Below are 16,710 nucleotides of genomic sequence, written 5' to 3' on the forward strand. Positions count from 1 at the left end.
GTGCTGATGCAGGGTGCAAGTGTTGGGTGCAAAGCGCTGGTACTGGGTGCGAGTATTGGGTACATGCTGGTACTGGGTACCAGTCCAAGATGCATAGGGCTGGTGCAGGGTGCAAATGATGGGTACCTGGTGGTGGTGCTGGGTGCCGGCACAGGGTGCTGATGCAGGGTGCAAGTGTTGTGTGCCTGCTGCGGGTGCCAGTACAGGGTGCTGATGCAGGGTGCAAGTGTTGTGTGCCTGATGCTGGTACTGGGTACCGTGACGGGTGCTCATACCGGGTGCTGGTGATGGATGCAAGTGTTGTGTGCCTGATGCTGGTACTGGGTACCGTGACGGGTGCTAATACCGGGTGCTGGTGATGGATGCAAGTGTTGTGTGCCTGATGCTGGTACTGGGTACCGTGACGGGTGCTCATACCGGGTGCTGGTGACGGATGCTAGCACTGGATACAGGGTTCGGAGGCAGGGTGCAGCCCTGGCCGCAGGTTCCGGGTGCCGGTGCTGGATGCCGGGTGCCGGTCCCTCTGTGCCTGTCTCCCTGTGTGTGTTTTGACGTGAGGAAGTGCCAAAGCTGCAATCGCTTTAGGAAGTCAATCGCAGGGGCCGGGGGACGCGTGCGCAGTGCAGCCGCCCCGCTCCGCTCCTCTCCCGCTGCCTCTCCCTCTCCCTCCGGTGCCCAGCCCGGAGCAGCGCAGCGGCGGAGCCGGGGGCCGCCGGGGGGCTGCGGACGGCGCTGCGCGGATGCCCGGCCCGTGAGTACCCCTCGGCCCGCAGCGGGGATGCGGCGGGGCTGGGAGGGGAAGGGGGGGACCCGGGCCCGCTGCCCCCCTCCCTCACCCTGCGCCCTCCCCGCAGCCGATGCTCTTCCCCCCCGCCCTCAGCTCCCGATGGACCCCGCTTTGCTCGTACCCCCCCTCCCGGTGCATCCTCCCTCCTGCGCGCTCCGAGCGCCGGGGCTGATGGAGAGCTCCGGCTGTGGCTGTGTCCGTCGGTGAGTCCGGCGGCTGCCTGTCACCAGCCCCATGTGCGAGGGCTTTGGGGTGGGGGGAAGGCGAAGGGAAAGGTGGGGGGGAGCATCCTGATGCTCCGTAGGGATCAGTTGTAGCGGAGGGGGGGGACGCAGAGCACCGAGCAGGGAGGGGGCCCTCCCCGCCGCATCACCCCGCGGGAGGGCAGGGCTCCGGCGAGGAGGAGGAGGATGGAGGGAGGGGGAAGAAGGGGGGCACCCTCCAGCCGCAGGGCCGGGGCTTGCCCAGCCCATGGGGGGAGCTTGCAGAGAGGATTTCCCCCCCACACCCCCCCCCCGAGGCCTCCCTGGCTTCTCCTGCACCCACAGGTGGGTGCTAGGGTGGCGATGGAGCATCCTCACTCGGGCAGGATCCCTCCTTCCCATGCAGCTCCCCAAGCCCCAGTGCTGTGCCTCACTGGGGGAGCAGCAGCAATCGGGAGCCCCGACCCGGTTGTCCGGGGCTTGGGGAGCACCGGGGCTCGGGGAGGTCGGCTGAGGTCAGGGCGACCGCAGGCTCTGGTCCCCACCGCGTGGTCCAGCAGCGGCACAGCCATAGGGTTGGAGCAGGGACCTGGCTCGGTGGTGAGCGGGACACGGCTCTCCCCATAGGGATGTGACATCCAAGCATCGCCCAACACGAGCCCTTCGCATGGGCAGCGTGCCGGGATGCCGGGACTTGGCGCCGTGTCCCTGTGGATGAGGGCTGGGAGAGGGCCACCCGGAGCTGCTCCACTTGTGGATCACAGCTCTGGGCACGGGAAGCTCCCTGTCCCCGCAGCTTCCATGAGGCTGCTCTGGCGCAGATCCACGGCCTTATTTAAGAAACTAAACAAAAAGTGTTAAGTGAGTGGGAGGGATTTCCCTGCTGCGAGGGGAGTTCATGCCCCTCTGGATGCGTCTCCACCATCCCCAGCCATAGAGACGCTCGCCCCATCACGCTGGATGAGCGGAGCCCGCGGCGTCCTCTATCCCGGTGGATATCGTTTTCCTTGGGAATACGGGTCGCCCCAGTGGGTGCATATTTCAGGAGAACTCCCAAGGGATAGCGCCACATCAGATTTCCCTACAAGGATTTTAGCTCCTCCGCTTCAGCCTTTCGCCACCAATGACTCAAGCTGCTAATCAAAATACAGTCGTGTTCTTCAGCAATTAAACAAGCTCCACCTCAATCAGATTATAGTGGGGAAGCAGGAATTTAGTGACATGGAGATACCTCGATCGGGGCACGGGTGCCTGGTCTGGTTTCGTTATTAAAAGCCAAAAGAAGGAGCCGAAGGCGGATGTTGGGATAACGCAGCTCAAACCCAGAGAGGGTGAGGGAGGAGAACACCTTGGCAGAGCAGTGAATGCCGAGCCTGCCCCAGTGCAGGAGCAGCTCATCTCTGAAGCGCATCCTCTCCCCTCCTCGCTGGTCTGTGGCTGCAGTCCCACTTTTAGGCTGGACGTGGGCTACAGCATCTTGAGTTGCATCTGGACGCATGCAAAAGTGAACTCCGGGCTCTTCCCTCTGAGCAACAGGTCCAGGGTGGCGGAGCAGCCACCACATCACTGCTGGGCCTCTGCAGAGCATGAGCTCAACCTGCTGTGGCTTTTCCTCTTCTTTTCCCCCCTCCCCAAATCTTTCTCCTCTGGACAAAACCATCTTGGAAAGGCAGCTCAGGAGGAGGCAGGAGCCGCGCTCGGTGCTGGCACCGCTCCTGAGCCACCCCATGCTGTGTCCTGCCTTCCCCTTCCTGCTCCTCCTCCTCCTCCTCCTCAGGCCAGTTCCATGCTCCAGGCCTTTGGGCCATACCCGAGCACCCCAAAAGCAGAGCGGGTATGCCTTTGTGCCATGACTTGGGGTTCAGGACTTCGGGTCCTGCCTGGAATAACAGCGGCTTCCGGGTGAGCCGGTGCCCACGGCCTTTGCCAAGACTTCCTATTACTCAGTTCCTCATTCTCTGCACATCTCTCTATGCATTTCCATCACCACGGCAGTTCAGAGAGGGGTGGACCTGGAGGCAGTTGTTTGTATACGTTATTTTATGGTTGCCTCTTTATCTGCGGTGAAGGAAAGATGCTGGAGCTTATCACAGCTTGCTTTCATCCCATCGCGTGTTTCGAGGGTGGGTTTTGCCCATGGGGAGGACAGGCTGGGGGAAGAGCATCCGACATCTTCTGTGGGGTAAGAGGGGAAGAAACTGAACTCGCTGACTAATGGGGACTCCAGCAACCCCGGCGCAGAGCAGGAAGCTGCTCTGCAGTGGCCATCAGTGTCCTGGTCCAGTGGGATCGGGGCCGGGAGCATCAGGAGTTTCAGGACACCTTTCGTAGGGATTGAGCATCTTAAATCCCGCTGTGCACGCTCTGCGTTGTGCTGCTGCATGAGGCAGGGGGTGAGTCCCCTGTGCAGCCCTGGGCCTGCTCCGTGGGACCAGGGGACACAGAACTGATGGCTTTGGGGTCAAGCTATAGTGAAATCAGAACACTGGCTCTTGCTGGTGTAAAACAAGGCAGCAACCCCTGAGTTCTGATCCATCTTCACCCTCCTGCAAGGCTGCTCTCTGGGAGCCTGGAAAATTCCTCATGCCTGTTAGTTTGGGGCAGCAACAGGCAGGGAAACACCAAAACCCTTTGGGGTTCAGCTCAAACATTCACCTTAACCGTGGAAAAAAGGGGTTTTCCTGACAGCAGGAAGATGGATGGTGGAGCTCTGCAGCAAGCTGCCCTTCCAGTTCTCTAACCGCTTGGAAACAGCCTCAGTTGACTTCTGAGGGCTCCATGCTCCAGCTGGGAAGATCCCTGGGGTTGGGGGCCCAGCTTTGCCACGCTCCAGATGTGCTTGTCGGTGCTTGCCCATTCCAGAGGCAGAAGCCCCACGGAGGCTCCGCAGCAGCCATGGCATGGGTATCGGAGGAGCAGAGCCCCAGTGTCCCTCAGTGCAGGCTGAGGGTGCGATATCAGCCCCTTCCCGGAGCTGGAGTTCCTGCTGGTTCAGTAGAGAGGGGTTAAAGAGCCAGCAAAGGGGGTTTGGGGTTAAGGAGTTGGGTTTTCCCATTGCTCCCCCTCCTGCAAGCATGAACTGAGCCTCGGCTTAGGCAGTTTCCTCTGACAGAAGGCGAATGCCCAAGCAGCGTTTCAGTGCAAAGGGCAGGAGAAGAGCAAACAGGGAGAGATTGGCATGAGCAGGAACCCCGGAAAAGGAAGGGAAAGCTTCCAGCTATAGCCCTGAAAACCAGCAGAGCCCAAGGAAAGATGCTGCTGTGGATCTGGTGTGGGTTTGCCCATGAGGAGCGAGCTCACAAGGGGGATGTGGGGACGCTGTGACAGCAGTGGCCGGCTCCTGTGTCCTGCCATGGTACAGCTGAGCCCTGCAGCATCCCAGGGGCTTGGCAAAGGGCATCGCCATGGCCTGGACATGGGTGAGATCCCCAGCAAGGACCAGTACCATGATCTGAGCCTGGAACACCTCCAATGGCCTGAGCAGCAGCCCTGGGGCTGGGGCCACCCCAACAGAGTGACAGCGCTTCCTTCCTCCCCGGGATGGCCAAGCTGAACCCATCGTCCTCCTCCTCCTTTGCTTGGGGTTTAAACAAGCAGCACAAAGCTCCCGTTGCCTATCATGGCTGGGGCAAGGCAGAGCATCACTGCTGCAGGGCAGGGGTCACCCACATCCCTTGGGATGCTCCAATGTATTAGGGCAGCAAATCCCCCTTGCTGTGGATATTTGCCTTCAGGACAGTCTCCTGTGGGACTCATTCCCCAGTCCCTCACTGTTCTAACACAGGACAAAAGTCTGATGTGGAAGTTTTCTGACTGGTACAAGCGAAAGCTCAGCTCTGCAAGCTCTGATCCAGGGATCCATGGTGGCACTGGGTCCGGGGTGTCAGCCCACCCATGGGTGTTCACGTCTACCTGAAGCCAGACCTCAAAAGGCATCCATCAGGGCTGTCAGCGTGCAGGCAATGGGGCCCACAGCATAAACCCAGGGTCCCCATTTGGGGGTGGTCCCCCTGGTCCCCAGCCTTTGTGCTGCCATAACCCCAGCCTGTCTGGTCCCATCACTGGTTGAACCTGCTGCTGGCTCAGCCCTGCCCTGCCCACATCAATGCTGCGTGGGGCTGTGCCCTGGGCAGGGAGCGTGGCTGAGAGCAGGGCCAGACCTGTCCTTGGCATGACCGGACCCACCGGCTCCCAACCCTCCTCCCTGTGCCCGGCCGGTGGGGTTTGGTTTCGGGCTGGGGCTGGGGAGGAAATCACCCCTTGGCTGCACTGGGGAGCCCTCAGAGCCGCAGTAAGTGACCCCTTTGATCCACATTTCCCTTCCTTTCCATCCCAATCCCGGGCTGATTCTCTGCCTGGTTCCTTGTTTCCTTGGAAGAGGCAATTCCTCATCTTCTTATCCTCAGTCCTCCTGTCATCCTCATCCCTAATTACCACTGATGCCCCCTCCTTTGCCCCCTGCTCCCCAGTGGGATGCAGCGCTGCTGGCATGGGGGACTGAGCAGCACCCCATGAGCACAGAGCACCCCACCACCACCACCGAGGCTCAGCTCTCACCCTGGCCGCACCGATGCCGTGTCCCTCCTTTCCCCCTTCCCTCCCATGATCCGCTGGGCTCCATCCATGCGGTTTAGCCCCTGCTGGGTATTGATTACGGTGATCTTTCTTCTCCTTACGCATGGATCATTACCAAATGCTTAACAGGAGTTTGCCTTCGCATCGCCGCGGTACGTCCGCTAATAGAAACATAATTGTCAGGGTTCGCCTGGTTAAATCCCCAGCTGATTGTGGCGGGTGCTATTTTTATGCTCTGAAATAATTAACTCCGTTTCAGTGCAAACGGGGCCGGAGGGTGAGTGCTGGCAACGCTGTGCCCGTTGGGGCTGTGCTGGGACAGAGCTGTGGGTCCCCTCGCCTCTTTGCAGCAGCGGATGGAGAGGTTCTTGTGGTCCTCGTGGTGGGATTGGGCTTGGAGGATGCGCAGTGTAGGAATCCAGGTGAGGAGAGGACAGGGCTCAGAGGTCCAGACCTGAGCATCATCAGGAGAGGAGCCCATGGGGCTGTTGGCTGTAGTGAAGGACCAAGGAGATGCTGCAGCATCTCTGGGTTCCCATCACCAGGACCCATCTTTCCAGTCCCAGGGGGCAGCAGACAGAAGAGGCGCCCGCTGGCCTGCTCCATGTGCATGGGCACGTCTGTGGTGTTATCAGTGTTATCAGTGGCACGTGCTCCATGGGTGTCAGGGATGTGGCCACATGAGCACTGTCACCCCCTCATCCCAGTGTGACCGAGGGACCAGAGCCCATAGCACCGGGGTGAGCCCAAGCCAGGGGGGACTCGATGTCTTTAATCTTTCTCTAATAGGATGCAAAAGGCAGGAGGTGGGGAAAGACTGGGTTTAAATATAGCTCCTAAAGCTTCCTGTGCACAGGCAGGTGGCTGGGGCTGGCTGTGGGTTGGGGCTCGGTGGTGTCTGCCATGGGGTAACCCCAGCAGAGCATCACCAGTCCCTGTCACCCACCTGGGGCTGGCCCACGTCTGGCTGTGCTCAGTGGTTGGTTTCAGCCAAATCTGGCACGGGTCAGAGGGGGAGAAAGGCAGGGAGGAGGAGGCAAGGGAGGCTGCTGAACCCTTATGAGACACTGGAGAATCCAGCAGCGACGTGCAGGCAGCTGAGCTCTGCTGCACTGATCCAGCATGGCCGGTCTCACAGGGTGCTTTACAGCTCCTCCGAGGTATGGAAAGGGGTTGGATCCGGATCTGGTGCTGTACACATCAAGGCATTGCTAGTGTGGGGCAGGGGCTGGGCTCTCCACCGTGACCAGGGGGTTTGTGCATCACCCCCTATGGATGTCAGTGATGAGCAACGAAGCTGCTCTCCTTCGGGTGACAGGGGCCGGGCCGCGGTGTGATCCGGCTGGTGTTTGGGTGCTGGGGTGCACGGTGTTGGGAAGGGAGGAGACCACGGCTCCGTGTCCACCGGGAAGCGGCTGCGCCAAGCGGGGCGCTGGGCCAGGCTGATAACGGGCACATGGCACAGCCGGGTGCCCCGCGGGAGCGTGCAGGGGATGTCAGCATTCCCCTTCCTCTTTCTCCCCTCTTCTCCCTTTTTCTCCCCTTTTCTCCTTTTTTTCTCCCTCTTTCTCCCCTTTTCTCCCTTTTCCGCCCTCTTTCTCCCTTTTTCTCCCCTTTTCCACCTTTTTCTTCCCTTTTCCACCTTATTCTCCTCTTTTCCACCTTATTCTCCCCTTTTCTCCCCTTTTCTCCCTTTTTTGCCCTCTTTCTCCCTTTTTCTCCTCTTTTCCACCTTTTTCTCCCCTTTTCCACCTTTTCCTCCTCTTTTCCACCTTTTTCTCCCCTTTTCCACCTTTTTCTCCCCTTTTCCCCCTTTTCCACCTTTTTTCTCCCCTTTTCCACCTTATTCTCCCCTTTTCCACCTTATTCTCCCCTTTTCTCCCTTTTCTCCCTTTTTCTCCCTCTTTCTCCCTTTTTCTCCTCTTTTCCACCTTTTTCTCCCCTTTTCCAACTTTCATCCCCTTTTCTCCCTCTTTCTCCCTTTTTCTCCCCTTTTCCACCTTTTTCTCCCCTTTTCCTCCCCTTTTCCACCTGCGTTGATGCCCGTGTTGAGTGAGAGGCGGCCACCAGCAGAGACCATGCCCCAGTGTGGTCCACTGATGTAGTGCCAGGGCTGGACCCCTCCACCCGCAGCGGTGCCAAAGGCAGATTTAACCAAGGAAGCAGAGGTCGGGCGTTTGATTTCTTTCTCTGTTTCTTGTGAAGGGCAGAGAAACCCAAGCGAGTTTGTTTGTGAGGCACTCTTGGCCAATGGAGCCGCGCTGCGCAGGCTGGCGCATCCCCGGCACCGGGGTGATGCTGTGGGAGGCACCGTGTGAGGCTCTGACTCAGCCCAACCCTGGGTACCGGCCCCTTCCCTCGCTGCCCATCCTCATCCCTTGGGGATGCGTGGGGCACAGCGTGGAAACCACCAGCAGCGGGTGCTGGGGACCAGGCTGTGCCCACCATAGGGATGTATCAGCCCATCACTCCTTGCTTCCTTGGCCATGGGGTTGGTGCCAGCACTGCTGTGCCCGGACTATCTCTGAGCCAGCACCGTGCTCGGTGCCAGGCCTGTCTCGGGACTGCTTCTGTTGTCCTCATGCCTGTGGAAGCCACTGGATCCAAGGGACGGGAAGCACGAGGATGCCCTGGCGCGGGCGCCGGTGGCACTCGCTGTGCCCTGGTGGGGTGAGGATTGCAGCCGGGGCTTTCCCAAAAAAGGCCTGAACTCTGGGTTGCGTTTGCCACTTCCCTCACCACTCCCTTTCCTGTGAGAGGATGTGCTCGGGGCCTTTCTCTTTCTCTCTTCTCTCCCGGCTCCCTGCCCTCGGAGCAGGCGATGCCGCGCTCACCCTGAGCCGGCCGGGGTCACCCTGGCTGGCACCGGCCGCCGCGGGATGGCCGAGGTGCAGGTATGGATGCGCCGGTGGCATCTCCCCTTGGATCCCCTCCCTCCAGTCCATGGCACGGGGTCTGGTGCGCACCCAGGGCTGTGTTGGGGTGTCCTGCACCGGGTGGGTGCTGGTGAGCATCATCCCCGTGAGGGTGCGCAGGGAAGGGGGTGCATGGTGCTGGCCATCACCTTGGTTTTGTCTGTGTGGGGACCCTGCTGCCACATCTCCCATCGTGGCTGGCACAGGGTGATCGTGATGCCTGCTTTGCCCAATGTGAGCAGGGCACAGGGTGCTTTGCGTGGGGGGCAGCCCAATGGAAGGGCAGGTTCCCTTTGAAAGTGATTTTGGGGAGCTCGGTTGCGTGGGGGTCCCCTCTCTATATGAGGAGAGGATGAGGTCGTGCCATGCTCAGCGGGGACAGCACTGAGTGCATGAGCTGCACACCAGTGCATGGGGACTCCCACTGCGGCCCCTGGCACCAGGCACTGATGGCAAAGGCTCACACAGGGTTCGGGTTCAGGAGGCTTTTGGGGTGAGGAAACGTCCCCTTTCCATCACCCTTCCTCTTTTCACAGCCTCACGTGTGTGCTTCCGCCTTCCCTCTGCTGCCCGATGGGACTTCCTTATCCGCTGCCCCTGCTACATCCCTGCGGCCCCGCTCTCTTGTGGGGTGCTGAGGGGTGCAAAACCAACCCTGGGGGTCCACAGCGTGGCGGCATTGCCCTTTGGAGCCAACCTGGAGCTGGTCCTGCCTCCTGGCCGGGTGCTGAGTGCACTCCACATGCATGGGATGGGGATGCCCCTTGCTTGGGGGATGCTGCTCCATCCTGATGCCTCTCGGGGGTGTTTTGGGTTGTGGGTTTGGAGCAATGCCGTGTGCTGTCCCCACATTTGTGTCCCTCTGGCACCTGCCATCCGGGTGCTTCGGGATGGGCTGGGAGGAAGCAGGGTTTCCCCAGCCTTAGGATTCCCTCCTGCTCGCCCCATTCCCGCAGCCTCATCACCGGTGCCTGTAATTAGTGCTGGGGTCAGGTGGAACCGAGGGCAGCGCGGGGGGGGACAGGAGCAGAGGCACTGCTGAGCCGGTGACAAGGTCATGGCTGCACTGCCAGCGCCCGGGGCTATAAATAGGGACAATTGGGAGTGAAACGTGGACTCGCTCCTTTTTGGTCCCTGCGGGAGTGATGGGAGCCAGCGGGAGGGTTGGGAGGGCCCAGGGCAGGAGCTCATGGAAGGCAAAACCAGGGCTCAGGGGACAGCCCTGTCCCCACCTGGGACCTGCATCCCGGCTCCATCCCCCTTGCAGGGCTCAGACCCGAGGTGATGGACCTGGGGCAGCTCGACACAGGGATGCTGGGGCTGAAGCACATGGGACTGCCCCCTGCTCCTGCTCCTTCCTTCTGGCAGGGGAAGGGCTGTGATTGCTGCCCAGGATGCAGAGCTGGACGTGACCACATCCTCACCATCCCTAGGTGGGTGCTGAGCCCTGGTACCCAGCACTGCTCCTGCCCAGGAGCATCCCCGTTCCAGGCTGGACCAATGGTGCCGGCAGGAACAGGGCAGCCTATGGGTGCAGTGGGACCATCCTGCAGTGGTGCAGAGCACTGGAGCTGGCACAGAGCGAGTTCTGTTTTGGTGCTGGGCGCTGTGAAAACTCTTCACCCCCCATTTCCTTCCACTCACATGATGCTGTGGAGCCGCTCCGACTTCCCCATCCTGCGCATGAAGGCCCTGGGGGGGGTCCATTGGTGCTTCCCCATGGCTGGGGGCATTAGGCCGGTGGCTGAGCCCCACACCCTGCCCGGCCCCACTGCGGGACTCAGCAGCAACACCAAAGCACGGTTGGGGTCCTGGGTGAAGCGTGGGGCTGGCAGAGCATCCACCACCACGTCTCCCCTCCTCCTGTCCTTTTCACTTCCTTTTCTTGCGCTGTGCCTTTGCTCGCTGCCTGCGTGGGGCTCGGAGCAGCCCCCCCAAGGCAGGGCTCCATTGGGGATGGTAACGCGGTGCCGCTCCTCTCCCTCCCCACAGGCTCCATCCAGGAGGCCGCAGGGACGTTAACCCGGGGCTCACCCGCGGGCTGGGACGAGCCCAGAGCAGCAGAAGAGCCCCTGGAGCACGACCCAACCCCGTCCACCGTGTATGAGGCTGGGACGCAGGTGAGGAGGTAACGGCCCCGGGGCCGGCCAAAAGGGGAGCTGGAGCTAAATCACAGCGAGTCACTCACGGCACGGGGGTCCCGTGTGCTGCTCCCGTGTGCTTACAGGGGGTTGGGGGCCGCTGTGCTCATTCACCACCGTGTGCCCCGTTGCAGTACGCAGGACCCGCGTCCGCAGAGACACCCCTTCCGATGTCCCGGCATGAGGCTTCTCCGACAACGGTGCAACCCGCCAGCAACCACCGCCCCAACGCCTGCTGCTTCTGCTGGTGCTGCTGCTGCAGTTGCTCATGGTACGTGTGGTGCGGTGTGGTGTGGTGCGGTACGCGCGTGGTACCCAGGGGTCTATGAGCAGCGGGATGCAGGGGTCACCCGTGTGCTGCTCGTCCTCCATCGCTGCCCCAGCAGGCGCCTGGGTTTGAGGGAGAGGGGGTCCCACAGCATCGCCGACTCCTGGGTGCAACGTGGCCCTTGGGTGCATGAGGTTTGCGGTACCCACGCCACAGGCAGCTGGGATGGAGCCGAGCCTCTGGGATGCTGCCTGCTCACGATGGGTTGGGAGCTGAGAGCAGAATGGTCAGGAAGGGCGTGAAGGTGTTTTGGAGCAGATGGGCACAGTGGTGCTGGGGTTGTGCTGCTCTCCTTGGTGGGTTCAGGTTGAGCTGGGCTGAGCACTGTGCGGGCAGGAGGGGTTTGCTGCCTGTTTCAAGCAGGGAAGGGCAGGAGGAGGGCTTCATGGCCATGCAGTGCTCTGCCCCAAGTGAATGGTCCATGTCCACTGGAGCCCTCCCAGGCAGCTCTGTCGTGGAGCATCAGGAGCAGAGCCCGGCACTGCCCAAAGCCAAGGATGTAACCAGCCACTCGCCATCCTCTCTGAGGATCCCCAGCTCCTTATTCTCTGCATAGCCCAGATTTTGGAGAGCCCATCCGCTCCCTCCATCCTCAGCATCTCCCTGCTCCCACTGCCGACGGCTTTGGGCTTCACAGCCACTGACAGCACCGACCTGAAGCTGAGCCTTGTGCAAACCCAGCGTTGGTGTGTCAGCCCCATCCAAACCCCCTTCGGATCCTTGGGGCCTCATCTCACCCGATCCCATCTCATTACCTTGCATTTACACAGCAGTGAGGGCATCCTGCCCCTAACCTCTCCTTCCAGGATGCTGTTCTGAGCAGGATGACCCTTCCCTGTGTCCCTCCTCCATCTCTGCCACGAGCCTGTGAGCAGGGATGGGACAGAAATCCCTCCTCCTGGAGCCAGCAGTGACCAGTGCCAAGTGTTCTGGGACTCCCTGAGGGGCAGGGTTGCTGTGAGCAGGGAGGTCCTGCACACCACAGCCACTCCGTGCCAGCAGGAGCCGCGGTGTCGCAAGCAGGAAGCGCTGCGGTCAGCCTGGGCACTGGAAGTGGAGGGCCTGAGGGAAGTTGGCTGTGCCGGGGTGAGGGATGTGGGGTGCGGGTGCGTCCCCAGCGCCCCTGACTACCTTTCCATGTCCCCTGTTAGGAACGAGGACCGGGAGCGAGCGTGGAGGGCGTCCCGGGAGACCAAACTGGAGACCATCCCAAACTGTGAAGCCTGGTGAGTGCCGCAGGGTTGGGTGCACAGCACGGTCCCCATTGCCTCCATGCATGGAACCCAGGTCCGCATCCTGCCTGCTGGCACACACATGAGGAGCAGGATCAGAGCACCGGGATTCAGGGGCTCCTGATGCTGTGTCCCTGGTTCCCAGCAGGAAATGGGAGCCTGGAGCCACTGGATGCAGCCCTCTTGTACTAGTGGCCTTTGGGCGCCTTGCACAGGGAAACTGAGGCACGCAAGAACCTCAGGAGCTTTCAGGCCTCATCCTGCCCTTTAAACCCACTGCTGAGAGCACCTAATATCCAGAGAGATAAGGGGGGGACAGGCTGTTCCTTTGGGATCAGCGCTGCAGAAGCGGATGCCGCAGCAGTGGACACGTACCACAGGACACGGTGTAGTTCCACTGCACCCAGCACCCAGCCCCTGGGGCACCCTCCCCACACAGCCCAGCACCTGGGCCAGCAGGGTCAGCCGTGCTCATTAACACTGACAGTGATTGCTCGTGGTAATGAGCACGTAATGAGTGTCTGCTCCCTCCTTCCCAGCTGTGAGGGGTGCTGGGCTGATGGTAGCCTCTCCCTGCCTGGGAAGGGCTTTTGCTCCTTCTTCTTGGGTCTGTGCAGAGCCAGCACCAGAACAGGTTTCAGCTTAGGGTATTCAGCTGAGAGACCCCAAAAGCAGCCTCTTAACTCAATGACCTTAAAGCTCACAGTAAAGAACTTCCTTATATCTAACCCTGAGCATCCCTTGTTCCAGTTTGAACCCATCACCCCTTGTCCCATCGCTACCGTCCCTGACGTAGAGCCCCTCCCCAGCATCCTTGTAGATGGATACTGGATAGATACTGATATGGATGTGGACACTGGAAGCTGCTCTGAGCTCTCCATGCAGCTTCTCCAGGCTCAACAGCCCCGATGTTCTCAGCCTGGCTCCATACGGGAGCTGCTCCAGCCCCTGCTCATCCTCTGGACTTGCTCCATGTCCTTCTGCTGAGGACACCAGCACTGCACACGGCGCTGCAAGTGGGGGGGTCTCCTGCAGAGCAGAGCAGAGGGTTAGGATGAGCTCCACGCAGGATGGGCACAGGGGTTGCGGGACGGCACCGGGGATGCTCAGGGACGATCCATTGAGCGCTGGGGGGGGAACACTGCGGCCGTAACTCTGTCCCTTTGCCCTCCCCGGGGGGACCCGGCAGCGCCAAGCCCACGCCGGAGGAGGTGCGGGGCTGGGCACAGTCCTTTGAGAAGCTGATGAAGAGCCCTGCGGGCCGCAACGTCTTCCGGGAGTTCTTGCGGACTGAGTACAGCGAGGAGAACATGCTCTTCTGGCTGGCGTGCGAGGAGCTCAAGGCCGAGTGCAACAAGCACACCATCGACGAGAAGGCGCGGATGATCTACGAGGACTACATCTCCATCCTCTCGCCCAAGGAGGTACGGGGCAGAGCTGCCGCGGGGCTCAAACACGCCTGGGAGGGATGGTCCTTCAGGAGTCGTAGAATCGATCAGGTTGGAAAGGACCTTTAAGATCATCGAGTGCCACCACTAAACCGTGGCACTGGGAGAGGGCTTTGGTCCAGCCTGGAAGCAATTTGGGGATTGGGGGGGTTTGCCTCATGCTTGTGTATGGATGGAGGTGAGAGCATCCCCCCAGCCCCGGGATGCTGCCGGCTTTGGGACCCAAGGGCCTGGTTGTGCTGCGGGGCTGAAACCTCACGAGGGCACCAGCGGGTCGAGGAGATGCCGCATCCCAGCTCTGAGCATCCCTGGAATGGGGGCATCCAAGGTGGGAGCAGCCTGAACCCCGTTCTCATGCCCAGCAAGGGGAGGACCCGGCGACCTCCCTGCAGCTCGCCCCAAAGCACCCTGGCTATGGTGCAGATACAGCCTGGAGCACACTGTGGTCTTCCATGTCTGGCCACGGTGCTGCATTGATACCCAATGGCATAGAGTCCCAGCCTGGTTTGGGTTGAAGGGACCTTAAAGCTCCTCCAGCTCCAACCCCTGCCACGGGCAGGGACCCCTTCCACTGGAGCAGCTTGCTCCAACCCCTGTGTCCAACCTGGCCTTGAGCACTGCCAGGGATGGGGCAGCCACAGCTTCTCTGGGCACCCTGTGCCAGCGCCTCAGCACCCTCACAGGGAAGAGCTTCTGCCTCAGAGCTCCTCTCCATCTCCCCTCTGGCAGGTTAAAGCCATTCCCCTTGGCCTGTCCCTACAGGCCCTTGGCCAAAGCCCCTCTCCAGGTTGCTTAAAGCCCCTTCAGGCACTGGAGCTGCTCTAAGGTCTCCCCTTGAGGAGCCTTCTCTTGTCCAGGCTGAACCTGTCCCTCACCCCCTGTTTCTGCCCAGGTGAGCCTGGACTCGCGGGTGCGGGAGGTGATCAACCGGAAGATGCAGGAGCCGTCCTCGCACACCTTCGACGATGCGCAGCTCCAGATCTACACGCTCATGCACAGAGACTCCTACCCTCGCTTCCTGAACTCTGCCATATACAAATCGCTGCTCCAGAGCGTCTCCCACTCCTCCTCGGAGTCCTAAAAGGGCTCCCGATGGCCGCAGGGACACCGGTGGGGACACAGTAGCCAAAAGGGGGGGGGGTCTCGGTGCCTTGTCCCTGCTGGCCCCCTCCTAAGTTTTTAGCTTTTTACCTAGGAACCATCACCCTGGTCTCTGGGCCACCCTCCAGGACTGGTGGCATCTGTACTACTGAACCCCTGCCCCATCCCTGGCTGGAGCGAGGCGGGAGCGCGCCCGGGGCCCAGCTCCCTTCGCATCCCGTTTGGAAGAGGTCACTTTATCCCATCTCCACCACACGTGGGGACGCAGCACGTCCCCGTTTCCCACCTGAGACCCAGTTGGGGGGGGTTGGGGTGGGGGGAGGTCGAGTGTTGGATTCTTTTGGTTTTTTTTTACTTTTTATTTGAAATGCGCTTTTTTGTTGGCTTTTATTGGGGTATGGGGGGGAAGGGGGGGCAGGGGGGGGGTGACAAGCGTCTCTGTACAGATAAAAACTTGTCAGGTTTACATGCTCCAGCCTGGTGGCATTCCCAAGGGATGTGGGGGGCTGGATAGGGCAGAGGGCAGGCAGCCCCCCGCCCGGAGGCTGCAGCTCCCCTATCTCTAAAGCTGCTGCAAGGGAGGGTGAGACCGTGAGGATGCGCTTGGAGGATGGCTGAGGGGTACCAGGGTACCCTGCACATCCAGAGCAGCACATTCCTGTCACCCCAAAGTCAGAGCATCCTGCACCCTCACTTCATGGACATCAGGGATGCAGCTGTTATCGCCCCTCCTGCACATCACAGGGAATCACAGAATGGTTTGGGTTAGAAGGGAGCTTAAAGCTCATCCAGCTCCAACCCCTGCCACGGGCAGGGACACCTTCCACTGGAGCAGCTTGCTCCAAGCCCCATCCAACCTGGCTTGGAAGACATAGAATATCCACGTGGTTTTGTATGGCACAAGGAACGTGCTCCTGGAGCCCAGAGTTAACACACCTGCACCAGCAGCTCCTGCCCTTCGCAGTGAAACAAAGCCAACACTCCACTGCTCCTAACCCCAACCAACCACTGGTTTCCCATTTCTCTCCCCCTTCCCATCCTTCCCTTTCCCTCTCCCTCCCTTCAAAGCAAGGAGCACGGGTTTCTTCCTCCTGAAGATACTATTTAAGCAACCAAAACCTCTGAGCTTTTTGGGTTTGGGTTGTGTCCTTCCTTCCCCGTGGCACGGCTGCATGGAAGCTCGTGTCAGGAAATGCAGTGTTTGCCAAGCTGGAAATAGAGCTCCAGCAAATGTAGTTTTGAGGGAGACCAGAGAGAGTTCCTTTGGTCAGGAATGTCGGTATTGTTATCCCTGAGCTCCTCCTGGCAGGTTTTCCCTGGGTCTGTGCCCCTGCAGCATCCCCACCCTGAGGTTTGAGTCCTGGGTGCTGGGTTTGCTCTGCAAAGGAAGTATCTCATTCCCAAAATGTGGCTGCAGCTCAAGGATTGGAGGTTGAGCATCCCCAGGGCCATTCAAGAGCAGAGCAGGGACTCAAAGCCACACCACAGAGGGCTCATCCAGGGAAGACCAAATCGAGGTTGTCTCTTGCTTCCAATCCTGCCACTTCAATACCTGGTACTTGATCTTCATTTAATGTTTCATTGTCTTCTCACTGAAGTTTATGTAGTTTTACTTAACTTACTTATTCTATAGTTCATCTTTACTCCTCAGCCACCTCTTTCTCCAGTGGCTTTCCCCTCCCTGGCTCTCCCCCCCCGTTATCCCAGAAAACAGCACTGTAAAATGCCCCAAAGCAGGATTTTTCCCTCACTTCCTCAGGCTTCTCCATCCCTTCAGGCTCGTCAGCAAACTGCACCCCCAGCTCAACACGAGGCACACACAATGGCAACAGCAACCAGGAACACACTGGCTCCTGCTCACAGGTCACAAGCCAGAGACTTTGGATCCTGAGGCTTTTAAGCATTCCTATGAGGACCCTGCTCCATCCCAAGCCTGGGTGGAAGAATCCCACTTCACCCCAAGGCTCGGGAGGCTTAAAC

General features: G+C 60.2%; 1 protein-coding gene across 4 annotated transcripts; it reads left to right on the forward strand.

Moving 5' to 3' along the window:
• The first annotated feature begins 593 nt into the window (after positions 1-593).
• RGS19 (regulator of G protein signaling 19) lies at positions 594-15,047 on the forward strand. Of its 4 annotated transcripts, none has more exons than XM_062642051.1 (6): positions 594-751; positions 10,473-10,600; positions 10,756-10,892; positions 12,101-12,175; positions 13,371-13,605; positions 14,522-15,047. In XM_062642051.1, exons 3-6 carry the CDS (start codon positions 10,792-10,794, stop codon positions 14,708-14,710), a joined length of 600 nt encoding a protein of 199 aa, XP_062498035.1. In that variant the 5' UTR covers positions 594-751; positions 10,473-10,600; positions 10,756-10,791; the 3' UTR covers positions 14,711-15,047. The 4 variants fall into 4 exon arrangements, with proteins under 4 accessions (XP_062498035.1, XP_062498036.1, XP_062498033.1 ...); XM_062642052.1 differs by lacking the exon at positions 594-751 and adding an exon at positions 6,705-6,725; XM_062642049.1 differs by lacking the exon at positions 594-751 and adding an exon at positions 8,301-8,459.
• Positions 15,048-16,710: the final 1,663 nt, after the last annotated feature.

This window comes from Pezoporus occidentalis, unplaced genomic scaffold (assembly GCF_034315485.1).
Source record: "Pezoporus occidentalis ecotype Australia unplaced genomic scaffold, CSIRO_AGI_Poc_V1 ctg70, whole genome shotgun sequence".
Lineage (NCBI taxonomy): Eukaryota > Metazoa > Chordata > Aves > Psittaciformes > Psittacidae > Pezoporus > Pezoporus occidentalis.

Bases quoted from the DNA above. Each gene is read 5' to 3' on its own strand.
- RGS19 (XM_062642051.1), top strand. From the start codon at position 10,792: ATGTCCCGGCATGAGGCTTCTCCGACAACGGTGCAACCCGCCAGCAAC. The intron at 12,176-13,370 runs GTGAGTGCCGCA...GGGACCCGGCAG, and splicing joins ATCCCAAACTGTGAAGCCTG to CGCCAAGCCCACGCCGGAGG. The intron at 13,606-14,521 runs GTACGGGGCAGA...GTTTCTGCCCAG, and splicing joins CCATCCTCTCGCCCAAGGAG to GTGAGCCTGGACTCGCGGGT.